This window comes from Antennarius striatus, chromosome 6 (assembly GCF_040054535.1).
Source record: "Antennarius striatus isolate MH-2024 chromosome 6, ASM4005453v1, whole genome shotgun sequence".
NCBI lineage: Eukaryota > Metazoa > Chordata > Actinopteri > Lophiiformes > Antennariidae > Antennarius > Antennarius striatus.
The window spans coordinates 12262920-12276984 of NC_090781.1; the positions used below are offsets into that span (position 1 = coordinate 12262920).

Here is a 14065-nt window from a genome sequence, read left to right on the forward strand (position 1 = left end):
TTAGTAGCCATAATTAGATATTGTGCCGATTTAATCAGCTTTTTTAATATTTTGAAGCTTGTCAACGGAATTCAAAATGCAAGAGTAAACATAAATAACTTAGAGATAAAGCCTGTTATTAGAAATTAGATTAGCTGCCAACATCACTTCCTTCATTCGTATTGATCATTTGTATTAATCTACAAATCAGACACCAGAAACCTTGGGCCATTTAGTAAACAGGCATCAGAGTTTGATCGTTGGATTTTGATGTCCTTTTTAATGTGTGTGTGTGTGTGTGTGTGTGTGTGTATGTGTGTGTGTGTGTGTGTGTGTGTGTGTGTGTGTGTGTGTGTATGATTGTGTGTGATCCAAACACAGTAAGATACACGTTTGTAATCAGAGATTTTATTGTTTATAAAGTCTAGACATGCAGTCCGTACTTTTATGTTTGTGTTCATGTGTGAAGAATTACCCAGAGTGCCTCAGGTTTCTTTACAGGAATGTTTTATTCTTACATTAACAATAGACATCATAACTGACATTTGAATAATGCTAGTGTGATAATTCAGGGGTTGAATGTCAAGGAGGCTGACAGTGAAACACATCATAGACCACTGTCTGGAAATCACCTGGAGAGCAGCACGTTTCTTCAGCAGAGCTTTTCATGTGTTGAACCATGAGAATCAGCTTCTCCTGTCTCCGTATCATCAAAGAAGACGAGTCAATAAAAAAAAGGAGAGGCAGCTCTCAGCGACACTCAAGGGCAGGTATCCGCTGCGTGAGGACACACATCAGTTCCATCTGGCAGTGAAGAATTACACTAAGTGAAGATATTAATGTTCATTTCTATGGAATATTTCAGAACTGAGGATCAACATTTTAACGAACAAAATGACTTGAGATATCAGGTTAATATGACGAAAGAAGTTTGAAGAAATGATTGATGGTAGCCGTCACATCCATGATGTGTTGATGAGTTCTGCTGCTCCTGGATTTTCTTCACAGCTGCTAATTTTTCTAGGTCAGTCAGGTCCATTTATATCTGACTCAGTTGGTAATTTGTTAACTATTAACCAGCAGATAATTCTGAGCACAAGTCTGGTTATGTGACAATACAGTGCAGGCAGTGGCTGGTGTTTGTCCAAAGAATGCATCGCCAATGTTTGCGCTAACAATGTGAATGCAGTTTGTTTCTTTTAGGTCATAGTTTCAGAGGTTCAGCTTCATCAAAGGCTCCAAAGGACCAGCCTGATGCCTCGGCTGTTGTCATAATGGGAACCAACATCCCAGCACTCAATAACAGCATCCATGTACCTCTCTGATATCAGTCAAATATATGAAGAGTTTTTTAGAAAGAGGTTTTTAGTCTACACACCCTTCCTGGGTCCACATCCCTCGATCTCCTCAATATATATATATAGAAAACAAGAGGGTATAAAGCTTCCCATTCTTCACAGCTCACAGCGGTTGTCCTCAGCCTTGTAGCGGTCCATGATGCTCAGGACGTCCTCCAGGATGGACGGGCCCAGGTCCAGGTCTAGACCCGCCATCGAGTCCGAGCGTGGCACACTGGAGGGCGCTCTGAGACCGGCGGGCTGGAAGGAAGTACACGGTGACTCGCTGCGCTCACTCCTCAGATCCTCGTTGCTTAGGCCAGCGTCTGAGTCCAGGCTGAGGCCCCGGCGGACGTCCAGGGGCCCGCAGATTTCCGACATGGAATCCTCAGAAGAGGCCTCTGAGAAAGAGCCGGAGGAGGGGACGAGCCTGTGGATGGAGGGGGAGAGGGAGATGTCGCGGCAGGGCTCTGAAGCCAAGTGGCCGACCACGCCGTTCCCCAAGAGTGACAGCGTGGTGTACTGCCCCCTGTGGCCGTCCGTGTCACTGCAGCTGTTGGCCTCTCTGGGGTTCCTCTCCGGACACGGCTGATGGTGCTGGAAGGAGTTCTGCTGGGGGGGCAGCGACGGAGGGGAGGGATCATCCAGGTGGAGGCGTGGCGGTTTGGGCGGAGCCTGTTCGTGGGCGATGAAGACGGGCAGGGAGATGGTTGTCTTCAGGAGGCCGCTGGAGGAGTGCTGGTAGTGGTATCCGTTGTAGGAGTAGTCGTGTGGGTCGCTGCTCTCCACGCTGTGTGAACGCCCGTTCTGCACCCGGCTCAGGGCGGGCAGCATGTTCATCTTCCCCTGAAGGAAACCCACATCTCCAAACATGTCACCTTCCCCTTCGGGCCCCACGTGTGCACTGTGTCTTACATCCCCCAGCGGCGGACTGATCATGTCCCCCGAGAGGACGTCTCGAAGCCTCATCTTCTTTCCCTTCTTTGGAGTGGTGGTTTTTAGGTAAATGGGTGTCTTGGCTGGCATTTTGCTCCAGATATCAGTGTCTCTGTCTGAGAGAAGAGGTGATCCTCCTCTCTGGGGTTCTCCTCTTGATCGCTTCCAGCAAGAGGAATGAAGTGGAGTCTCAATAGAGCGTCAACAACTCACAAAGAGTTCATGAGAAGCTCTGCTGGCCCATCCCACTCTGATCCACTCTGTTGTTTCTCCAAGTCAGTTTACGAGTATTTAGGTCTGTCCGTGTAGCAATAGCAACCCCGGGGTTGTGCCTCACGCTGACATGTGACTCGGGGGAGGAGAGTAGGAAGGCCTTGACCTCAGCTCAACTACCTCTGTCTTTTTCTCATACACAGAAAAGCCATATCCAAGCAAGCACAGGGGCTTTTCCCTTCCGAGCAGGTCTTTATCTCTCCTCAGTCCAGGGGGATGAAGGGATGAAGGCCGTGTTCTCTGGCGGTCTCGCCGTCTGCCGTTCGATCGGTACCTCGGCTCGGAGACTTCAGGAATGAGACATCAAAAAGCTGGAGATCTGTGAGGAGAAGCGAGACAGAAGAGGAGTCAGATACAGATGAAGTGAGAGGGAAGAGAAGCTCAGGAGATAAATGGAGGGGAAGGGAGGAGGCACAAACCGAAGGGGAATGAATGCGGGAAGAGATTTACAACCCTCTCGTCACTGAGCCAGAGGACATAGGATGACAAACACTCCAAGAATCCTGAGTGCTAAGGAAAAAAATGGCCTGACTGGCCCAGAATATGTGAAAATGTGTGACTTGAGGTCTCGTGGGTGTTGAGGCAGCTCTTGTCAAAATGCATCAGTGCAGAAAATTGGTCATACATTCCTGAAGACCCCTCAGATTACTTGAAGGAAACACAAATTATCGCAGTAAAATTGTTGTTTTGGAACTCTTTTGGACTCTCAAGCCCGCGTTCTCGTCTGCAGCGGCGGCCTGTTATCACTGAAGAATCTTAAAGTCCCTCTCCTGACACAAACACTATGAATTATGGGACGGCATTCGGGTCATGCCTGAGGGCTCTGTGATCTTGTGATCCCATTAAGATCCTATATGTTCCATTGGTATGCGACTCTTTAAAATACAGAGGGGTGCTGTTCAGAGGAATCACCACAAACAGTTTGGAATCCTTTGAAGAATAGAACTCCTTCCTTCATAAAAACATGTAAAAAACAAGAACTGTACAATCAGCCTGGTGCGGCAGAACTATTAATGTCTCTAGGAGGCTATTTCAGTCGTGAAAACAGATTATATTTTCCTCAGTCCTTCTCATATAACTTGGAGATCTTGTGATTGTGTCTGACTGCCATATGTCTCAAACGCTCCTCCATATTTACTCATCACTATCTAAAAATAAGAGAAACCAGAGCGAGAGAAGTCACAGTGTCGATCTCTGTCTTGTGACCGCCTGACCTTGAGTTCACAGGCATCGGAGTGTTTACTGAGGAGACACACACAGGAATGTGACAGCGTGGATCCAGAAAGCACTACAGACATCATTTCAAAGAATAAAACCTCAGGGATATTTTTGCTTCAGGTGCGTCTGCATATAACAGCGTATCACTGATGACATGTCACTATTACAGTCTTGGGTATTGAACGTTTGAAAATGTGATTTGGTTTCAGTTCAGTTTGACTAACAGTCAACATCTTTAGAATTTCAGTTTAAAGTGTCAAATCACATGAAGACAGTTTCAATTTTTTTTTTCAATTTTATTTACTAATTTGATCCCCGAAGGGCAATTAAGAGGAGAAGCTGAAATTGCAGGATCTGTTTACATCTCCATGGAGTCATCATCACGAAGGCATCTGAAACGGTCCTGTGAACGTTGAGGGTTCATATTCCGGTTAGCTTGCACGGCTGAACTTCACTGGGGTTTCTTTGACTTATATTTATCTAAAGTACAAGAGCTTTAATAAACATAAGGATTGAATGTTTTTATCACAAATCCTTATAAATGTGTGACAACATGAAGAGAATGAAGGGTTCACCCTGAATAACGTCAGCTAGGACAAACCAAATAGAATGTTTAAGTAATAATAAGATCCCAATAAGCACTGATCTGATCATTTACAGGCAAGACATTTCGCTTTCTTGGATGTCCATATCACTAATAATTGTTGTTTCAGCAGTTTTCCAACTGCTGTATCTGCACATTTGATTAAAACCAGGTCACACTGAGAACTATTGATCTGAATACGATCGCAGCAGCTGACAGAAGATGCAGACTAGTGGTCGTCTGCTGTGTGAGCGTCCCAGCAGGAGTTTGCTTGGAGTCATGCTGACACATCACCAATGAAACAGACAAGACGTCTGCAGCTGGAGACGTTAGCCCTGGAAATTCCATCATCATTCCCTCTCCTGTGATATAAACACAGAGCTCATATATATTCTGATAGACCCACCCAAAATAGTTCACCACTACTCACAACACAGTTTGGCATTCCACTTCTTATTTATGGTTTTATTTCTAGTTAAGAAAAGGCGTTCCAAGAGCTTGACCATTACTTTTCATGTCACACAACCATCTGATTAATATTTTATTTCCTTTAAAACTAATGACATTCCTATTTAACACAGTTTTGGAGTTTAATATACAGCTTTTATTCCACATAAGCTTCTGATCAAAATATTGTACTTTTGACAATGCTTGTGAACAATTTTATGCAGTTGGAACATGTATTTTCTAAGTTACTGATATGCCTTGACTACAGCATCATAACAGCAGGTCTACTAATCACATGTGGAATTCCCGGTCTCCTATATATGTCCTAATCAGATGCCCACACCATCAACAGCTCCTTCCTTACTGTGAAATTCTACATGTATATCTGTATTCGTGTAAATGTGCTGTCTCACTTGTTTTTCTCTCTTTTTCAATACCTACATTTAAAAAAGCATCTATTTGCTGTTAATGAGAGGAGAAAGTGTCTCTCATCCGACTGTATCTTAAACAGCGCAACCTTATTTAAGTCAAATAGAATGAGACTTTCAGCGATAATTTTAGCACACAAGAAAAAAAAATCTTACGATGCAGAAAAAAAAAACCTGGTATAATAATGTCTGTGAGGAGAGGATAAGTAACATCTGCTACATTTACACAAACAACCAGACTATAAAACAAGACAAAAGAATAACCACAACAATGAAAATATAAAATAATACAAGTGCAGAACTGAACCAGGGTGGAGCAACTCTGTCTGAACGGATGAAGAAACTGTTCCTCAGCTATTCCTCCATCCATGAAGGAACCTCAGATGATAAATCTGTTGAAATCACACATCTTTTGTCACTGAAACTACTATGGATTCAGACGCACACAATATTAACCACGTGTCTGGTCATGAATCATTTTTGTATTGGTGGAGAAAGACGAGCGGCACACGGTGAGAACATTACTCAGTTCTATCTGATATTTTCACTCAGTATAAATGTGAGGTAAATAACAGTGGATGGAAGACACATGTCCTCGTGTCCCACTGAGTTTTTACTCCAAATGTGTGAAGACAACATGTTTTATGTCCTAGAGAGGAAATTCAATAATGAGAGTCGCTAAGGTTACCGATCACACAGCAGACAGTTGATTGTTTGCATAATCATTCCACTGGAAATAATGATTCAATCAATACCTCCAGAACTGAAGAAGCCTCTTGGATGAGAGGTGAAAAGTCTTCAAGAAACGTTCTTAAAGTCCAATGGACTGATTTAAACTGCTTTGGATAACCATGACCTGGATAACTGAGAACTTAACACAGACATGCAAAAGCTGCTGAGTCGATCCACTGGACGTTAAGAAAGTTCTTGAAGACGTTTCGTCTCTCACAACTGAAGAAGTCTCTTGGATGAGAGACGAAACGTCTTCAAGAACTTTCTTAACGCCCAGTGGATCGACTCAGCAGCTTTTGGATACCCATGACCTGGATGACTGAGAAACCAACACAAACATCTTACACAAACATGATTCAATCAAACTGCAGCGCTGTTTGCTGAACAACTTCAGCAAACAAACGTTCAATAGTTGTCTGTGACCAAATAGAATTCTGCTAAAAGAAAAATAATTGTCTCATCCATCAGAGAAAATGAAACTAATTTGAAGACTATTTATGTCTGAACTCTCAAACACACATCTTTCAGCCCTCCCCTGAAAGCTGGAATTCGGGCCGGTGGTGATGCAATCCGCCGCAGAGGAGACTGACCTGACATCTGTTTCTACTCTCAGGCTCCGTTTGCTGCTCGTCTCCAGCAGGACAGGCGGTTTAGTGAGCTGTCATCTTAGGACACACATTTACCAACAGAAACGCCTGAACGCACGTCGACACCGCTCGTTTCTTTCGGTCCGCTGCCTCTTGCGCCGCGCGTAATTACGCTCAGCAGGGGACTGTTGACCAAACCTCACTGCCTGTCTGTTAATCCGCTCGTTCATAATCAGAGATCAAGATGGATTTATCTGTTATTAGATGCCATAACTGTTTGTAAGAGCCTTTTTTTTTTTTTAACTTCGCGACTTTCATCTTTTTAAAATCTTTTTTAGAACTACTTTTGACTCCCTGAACTCAAGTTTGGAAACTTTTCTCTATCAGTAAAACTATGAGTAAGTAATTTTTTCTGGAGCTCTGAGGGAGTGTACACAGTGAGTCACCTGTGATCCATCCCTCACAGTTTTAATAAACCGAGATCAAGCTGTTGGTCGCAGCTGATTTCCCTTTATGAACAAAACAGAACGTCAACCAGTGAGTGAGGATACAGTCCAGCTCCGGTCCACTCCCTCTTCCTCTGGTGTTATGTAACCAGATCCTGTGAGATCATCTCTCCTCCTGAAGCCTCTCACCGGTTGACTACCAGTAGATCAAATACATGTTTCTAGTCAACAAGCACAGCTATGTACAGTCTGGTTCATGTGAACACGACTTTAGCTCCTATTGGCTGCGGTCAAACACTTCAAATTGTCCCTAGGATGCTAGAATAAATATCTGTTTCCATGTTGGAACAGCGCCTTCAAATTTAAGACAGTAATAACAGTCTGGTGTTGTGGTTCCATTTGAACTGTTCTTAAATTCTCTGGGACTTGGAGTTCATGTTCACTGACAGGAACAGTAATCACCAGTCTGAGCCACAGGACGCGTTTAAAATTACGCATAATCCCAAATCTGATTGTTCTCCCCATTCCACAGAACAATTAGAACGCAACGCCTCTATAAAACTAATCTGCTGTGAAATTAGATCGTCTGACCCTAATTTGTTCAGGTCGTGTTCTTTTCACCCGAAACTGCAAAGTGACAAAGGCGAATAAAACAATGTTATCTCCTCCAACATCAGAACATCTACAGAGTGACACAACAGCATTGCGTAACCGTAAACCCGACCAGGTTTTAATCTAATTATCTATATGAAAAACGTAGATCATACTCACAGGTGTCTTAAAAGTAAACCTCACTCCGACGGTTTCAAAAATAAGGGATGTTTTCCATGTGTTTTAAAAACTGCGCACATTCAACCCAAAGGGAGTGTCTCACGCCGCGGAGCCACTGCCCGTGTTTTTAAACACGTCCAGTGCGACAGGTTTACTTCTTTTTGTCACTGACACAATAGACAACAGAAAGTCTATTCAAGAGGATGGTCATCCATAGTCCACGGCTCACGGGTAACCTCGCTGAATAAATTACCACATGATCCCAGAATAATCTGATTACCGGGTGACAGATTACTCACGGGATGAGACGTGGCTCCGCCACTCAGACCGGTGCAGCTCGGTCCAACAGTCCAGCGACACTGACCCCCACCTCCGCACAGGTAACCCGCTTATCTCCAGGAGCGCTCTGGATGGAGAAAGTAAACGGGGATCAGCGCGACGCCACGCGAGACGTCAAGTTTATGACAGGAGCAAATCACATCCGGTAAGAATTTCAAAATAAAACGATTAACTTTAGAAATGGCTGTATGCTCCCTTCACGATGTATGGTTCGGAGGAGGATACAGTGATTTGATTTGGTTTCAGAAAGAGATTTTAAAAAGCGATGACAAAATGTTCTTTGATATATTTTTGTTTTTTAAACAACCAATATTGAAAACAATGCGACAATATATATTTTGTAGAAAAAAAATTATATATTTTTTCGGTTTCTGAGACCGGAAGTAGTCAGCTGGCTTCAAAATAAGAGCATCAACTGCGGTGGCACGAACACCCCTACCCGATTACCTGTGACTCAGGAGTCCACGGTTGAAGAATAAGCACACTTTTTTTTTTCGGACAATGCAAATTCCACCAAGAAAATGCTGAATAGTCTATTTTACTGGATTTTCTGAAATTTAAACTTAAAATCAGGGTTTTACAAATTGACATTCGTTGATATCATCAATATAATGAGAAAAATGGACCAAAAACAATATTCACATTTAGCTCAATAATTAAAGCGTGTCATGCCTGACTTCAAAATAAATGCATCTTTCAGTGATCACTCAGTAGTAGTAAAATAATCAGATGTGTACTGATAAAAAGTGTTGAAAGTGGTTGGACGATTGAATTCACCATCAAAGCAAAGCGAGACATCTGAAAACACTGCTGATGGAAAACCCCATGAGAAAGACTAGTTAACAGGTGGGAATACGCAAGAGGTCAAAGGCCAGACAGTGAAAAATGATGTCAATTAATCCACATTTATTGTTTGTCGTTTATTTGCGTTTTTTGTTGGGGTTTTTTGCAAAATCTACATCACAAAAAAAGGTCCTTATTCCTTTGTACCTTCAGATGAAAGTAATACGTCAGGGTGTTCTCACCACCTCACACAGTGAAACAGAGGCACATGTCACCGTGGTGAAAGACTGAGTGAAGGTGATAAAGACGTCTGTCACTGATGATTGATCCAGGAAAAATGCTAGTTGAGTACATAGTTGTACATTTTGATGATGAAGGCGAGATCAGCAAGTATTTCAGGCTCACAGAACACAATGAATTCAAACATGTCGATGTTGGTTTTATTGGGTACAAACTGATGGCAGGAGCATGATTTGCATGTTCTTCATGTCAACTCGCAGAGCTGAGCTTCCGGTCAAATAGGATGGTATTTATTATATATTGTTTTGTCCACAGCGTGAAAGTCTCTGCATGGAAATGGATTGATTAAACTAGTTAAACCAGCCATCAAAGTCTCAGTGGAGACCTACTGGGGTGTAAAATTCAAGGGCAACAGCCCTGGGTGTGAGTACACTGAGGTAATGAGGGTTTAACAAATGGAGACTGCAGACGTTTGCTGTTTGTTGGTCAGACTGCAGACACATCTCGTTTACAGCTCCTGTGGGATGCCTCAGGGCAAATTAAATTCATTCCCTCTGCACTCATTTAAAGGTGTGTGCTTTGTGCTAGTCTGCAATGAAAGGCGGGCGTCTTTTCCACTGAAGCATCATCACACAATAAAACTGCACACAAGCAGAACAACGAAGAAACAACAAGATGCTGCTTTCAGGATTGTGGCTTTGAGTGTAAGCATTTCTGGAACAAAGTCATCCCCCTCCATGCAACGACTGCATCACAAAGAATTTTATACTGTATTATGAGACCAGAACATCTTTGCCTGTGACCTTCGTCAGGGTCATTAGATGCTTCCTCGTTCATTCTTATTTCCCTCTATAAAAAGGAAACTTGAACCTTGAAGTTTCTGATGGAATTTTCTTAAATACAAAGATAAACATAAGAAAAAAAGAAGCTAACAAAACCCATTTTATCTCTCTTACTCACCCTATCAATCTCTCTCAGTGTGCAAAGTCAACTGGAATGTGTAAACTAGATAAGTAGTGGATTACACACAGTTTGTTAAAGCTGCGGTTGTATCACACGGCAGTGGCCCATGTGTTCTTGCACACACAGATGGAGACATGACATCACCTAAATAAATCAGGATGTAATCAGCAGAGTATTGGGTGGGTCCACACGAGGATCGATGAATGACCCTTCTCCTAATGTGCTCACACACACACACACACACACACACACCGTCCACCAGGCTCCATGGCAACGCTCCAACCACCCAGGTGAAGCCCCCATGCTAAGACCCCCGGGGAGACTGGTGTTTCTCCAGTTGTGAGGGGCAGAGTGGGGGCAGGGTTGTGTCTCCGTTCTTTAACCTGAAGCCAGAGCTAAGAACTCATTTACAGTCCTTTAGGGCGACTGAGAATATAAAGAACTAAAACTGAACCAAGGAGAAAAAGGAAGGAGGTTGCGTTTGTTTGCTCTGTGTTTCGTGTCAGCTGAGCCTGACAGGTGAGAGCAGAGCCAGAGTTCTCCTGTCCTCTCTTTGTGTGTTATTATGCAACAGGCTCACTCAGCCAGGTGGAATTAATTTGTCCCTATGAGACATGAAGTCTCCTAGATTTCACAACAGAACAATCAAGATTGGGCAAAAGTTCCTTGACTGAATCACTTCCAGTCTAATTCCCATAATGTTCAATGACTTGCTTTGGGGATGGGTTGTTGTTGTTTTTTTAAAACAAATTGAGTTTCAAATCTCATTAAAATGTTCCTGTATGTTGGTTGGAATATAAATGTTTCTAACTATGACTCATTTTCACACTAGATGATCAGCTCTTAATATTTCATGTCTATTTCTCCCATAATTCACGATATAATTCATGTCACACCTGAAGGTGGTATTATCGCAGCAGTTATTCCAGATGTTTGTGGGTAGTTTTCTGTGTTTGACCATAGTTCAGAATTACATTTACATATTTGAATCTAGATGACATAATAAGAATATTGACATTCTTGTATTTGAGGAACAATAGTTTCATTGTTGGACTGAAACATGACTGTTTCAGAGTTTATGAAGGAATCCCTTTCACAACTCTTTTGTGTCCTATTATCTGTCGTCTCAGTTGGTCTTCCTTAATCTGGAGAAATATCCTGTAGTACTTCAGCATCAAAATTACTGTAATTCTAAAATTACTATCAGAGTGAATGTGACATAAAAATCCCTTTAAAATTATTTTGCCTTGATAATCCTAACCGATATATACCAAACATCCACCCCACAGTGGTTCCTGGTTAGTGGTGTTGTATTTCCACTTCCGAGCAGTGAAAATCGTGAGCAATACACAAGTTTAACACGGAGTGACCTCATAGCCCGGAATTCTGGGAATCTATGAGTAAATGAGGGTTCATGTGTTTCCATTTAGTTTGCTGTGATTGAAGAAAACTGCCAGGCCTCAAGGGTGATAGGCCGAAGGAAAAAAGAAAAAAGCGGAGTCGAGAAAAAAAAAAAAAAAAAGGGAAAATGTGAAAAAGCACAAAAAATAAAACATGTTTACATCCTGTATCTGGGCGGAGATAAAAGCTGATGAACTTGCAATGAGGAGCATAAAAAGAGAAAAGAGAATGTCTGATCAGAGAGACGACCTCAGAGAAATGACCTTGAGAAAGTGATTTCCAGCTCTCCCTCTGCACACTGCAGCTTGACTTATTCCACATAATGGAATCCTCCATCTGCTGAGTAGCGACCAAATATTTAACTTTTTTTTTTTTTTTTTACACCTTAAAGACTGGTGAGTCAAACAGTTTGAATTGGACACGTTTTGGGTTTTGAATAAAGAACACTTTTTCCTTTAGTAATTCTTTGGTGGCAGAGATGGATTGATCTGTCTCTGCTTCCAAACTCCAAACCTTTGAGGGACAGTCTGGAGGCTTCTGCGCTCCTGGTTGTCCTCCTCATGGGTTGCTGCTCTGAATGCAGTAGAGCTCTTAGTTTTTCCAGAGTGGTTAGAAAGCAAAACAATGAATGACGTAAGAGGACAGCGGGTAGAAAAACACAAGACACTAAATGTGTCACTGCAGGATCGAAGCACAGAGCTGTTAACGTCAACACTTCATAGACAAACACACACACACACACACACACACACACACACACACACACACCAAACCCTATCACTCACATCTCTCTATCGCTTTCCTGACTTCTGAGTACTGTTACATAAATATGGTCACACACACACATACACACAAACACACACGCACGCACACACACACACACACACACACAAACATCAACATGTTTAACCCATTCCGTCTCTCTTTCCCCATATGCAGAGCAGATCTTCCCATCTCTCCTTCCGTTCCCACAACAATCCTCTGGGCCTCTCCTCGGCCCTCCCTGATGGTCTCTCTCCCTCTCTCTGCCTCTCTCTCTCTCTTTCTCTCTGTTCTTCCTCATCTCCTCGTCCCCTCACTCTGTCAGGTCCCAGGGTCGTTCGGGGGGGGTCAGAGCTGCTGTTGGAACAAACACACAGAAATAGACAAAGGCAGAGAAAGAGAGGAAGGGATGGTCACTTCTGTGCTTATCAGCAGCAGGCATCAGGCAGGGGACACACTCTGTGTGTGTGTGTGTGTGTGTGTGTGTGTGTGTGTGTGTGTGTGTGTGTGTGTGTGTGTGTGTGTGTGTGTGTGTGTGTGTGTGTGTGTGTGTGTGTGTGTGTGTGTGTGTGTGTGTGTGTGTGTGTGCGTGTCCAACCTTTCAGGGATTTTTGCAGATTTGATGTATAGATGGTGACACAGGCATTATGACCTGTAATTATGGCATACTAATAACATAACGTATAGTAGTCCATTGACTGTTTGTCTGTGCAGGGATGAAACTGGACTGTTTCGCATGACATCACAGAAAAGTTCTTTTTAAAAATAAAGTAAGAGCAAACACAACGACTCAGAGAAAGAAAGCAAACTATTCTAAGGTGTCCTTCAAGATGTGGTTCAGCGGTTATAGGTCAGTCAGGGTCAGGCTGAGAGTCTGTGTGGAGTGCAGTGCAAACACTCGTCCCACAAGCATTCATGTTTATGTGTGAGGATGACAGACAGAATAAACCTGGGAACCTTAACGGCCCAACGGCAACACAAACATCCAACTCAGGCCACCTAGATACCAGAAGACTGCCAGTATGGCTTAAGTGCATCAGGGTGTGTGTGTGTGTGTGTGTGTGTGTGTGTGTGTGTGTGTGTGTGTGTGTGTGTGTGTGTGTGTGTGTATCTTGCTCTAGAATCAAGTGAATCCTCTTTCGTGGAGGGAAGAATTTAATGCCAGAGTGGCAAAAACATCAGGTAGCAGCATTTTTACATCATATTTTAAGAAATCCCCATTAGTAATCAGAAATACTCGTTTATATTTTTGCCTTACTGTTATTTATAGTTACCCTTTGTATTTAAGATATTAGAGTTGTTGAGCTTCTTCCTACTGCTGCTGTAAGTAAGCAATAAAATATGACTTTAACAGCATTGCCACAACAGAAACTTCAATTGCACACACACCAAATTTAACAAACACATCAAGTGACCACAGGAAAGCCCCAGAAATATAATTATTTTGCAGTTCATTTATTTACTTAATTATTCATATGAATGTAAACCGTAATGAACGACAGCAGCAGTGGAGATTAAAAACACCGTTAAGATGTAAGACTTTCCACATTGCAGAGTTATGAGACTCGCCAGGTTAGATCATCCTCAGCATTGGAATGACATCATCAACTTTCAATTTATGGATGATGAAACAAAAGGAAAAAGTTATGGACCGGGGGTTTATTTTTTTTTATAGAAAACAGACAGACTGGCTGGGGCCTGATTGAAAATTTAATGATCCTTCTGTGTTTGAAAAGGAAAGCGCAGCATTGTTTAATTTGTTAGTGAAGTGATCCATCAAGGAGAAGAAACGGGCACGTTCTGGAGCATCAAGAGGAGAACAGGAGACAGTGATCATCAT

The 14065-nt window shown here is 42.6% G+C and overlaps 1 protein-coding gene across 2 annotated transcripts; it reads right to left on the reverse strand.

The window, feature by feature from the left end:
• Nucleotides 1-469: 469 nt before the first annotated feature.
• zgc:154093 (uncharacterized protein LOC777623 homolog) lies at nucleotides 470-8191 on the reverse strand. Of its 2 annotated transcripts, none has more exons than XM_068317844.1 (2): nucleotides 8037-8191; nucleotides 470-2844 (listed from the first exon to the last, which is right to left on the reverse strand). In XM_068317844.1, exon 2 carries the CDS (start codon nucleotides 2340-2342, stop codon nucleotides 1434-1436), a length of 909 nt encoding a protein of 302 aa, XP_068173945.1. In that variant the 5' UTR covers nucleotides 2343-2844; nucleotides 8037-8191; the 3' UTR covers nucleotides 470-1433. The 2 variants fall into 2 exon arrangements, with proteins under 2 accessions (XP_068173945.1, XP_068173946.1); XM_068317845.1 differs by lacking the exon at nucleotides 8037-8191 and adding an exon at nucleotides 7738-7993.
• Between the last annotated feature and the right edge of the window lie 5874 nt (nucleotides 8192-14065).

Excerpts from the sequence above, each read along its gene's own strand:
- zgc:154093 (XM_068317844.1), bottom strand. The coding sequence starts at position 2,342 with ATGCCAGCCAAGACACCCATTTACCTAAAAACCACCACTCCAAAGAAG.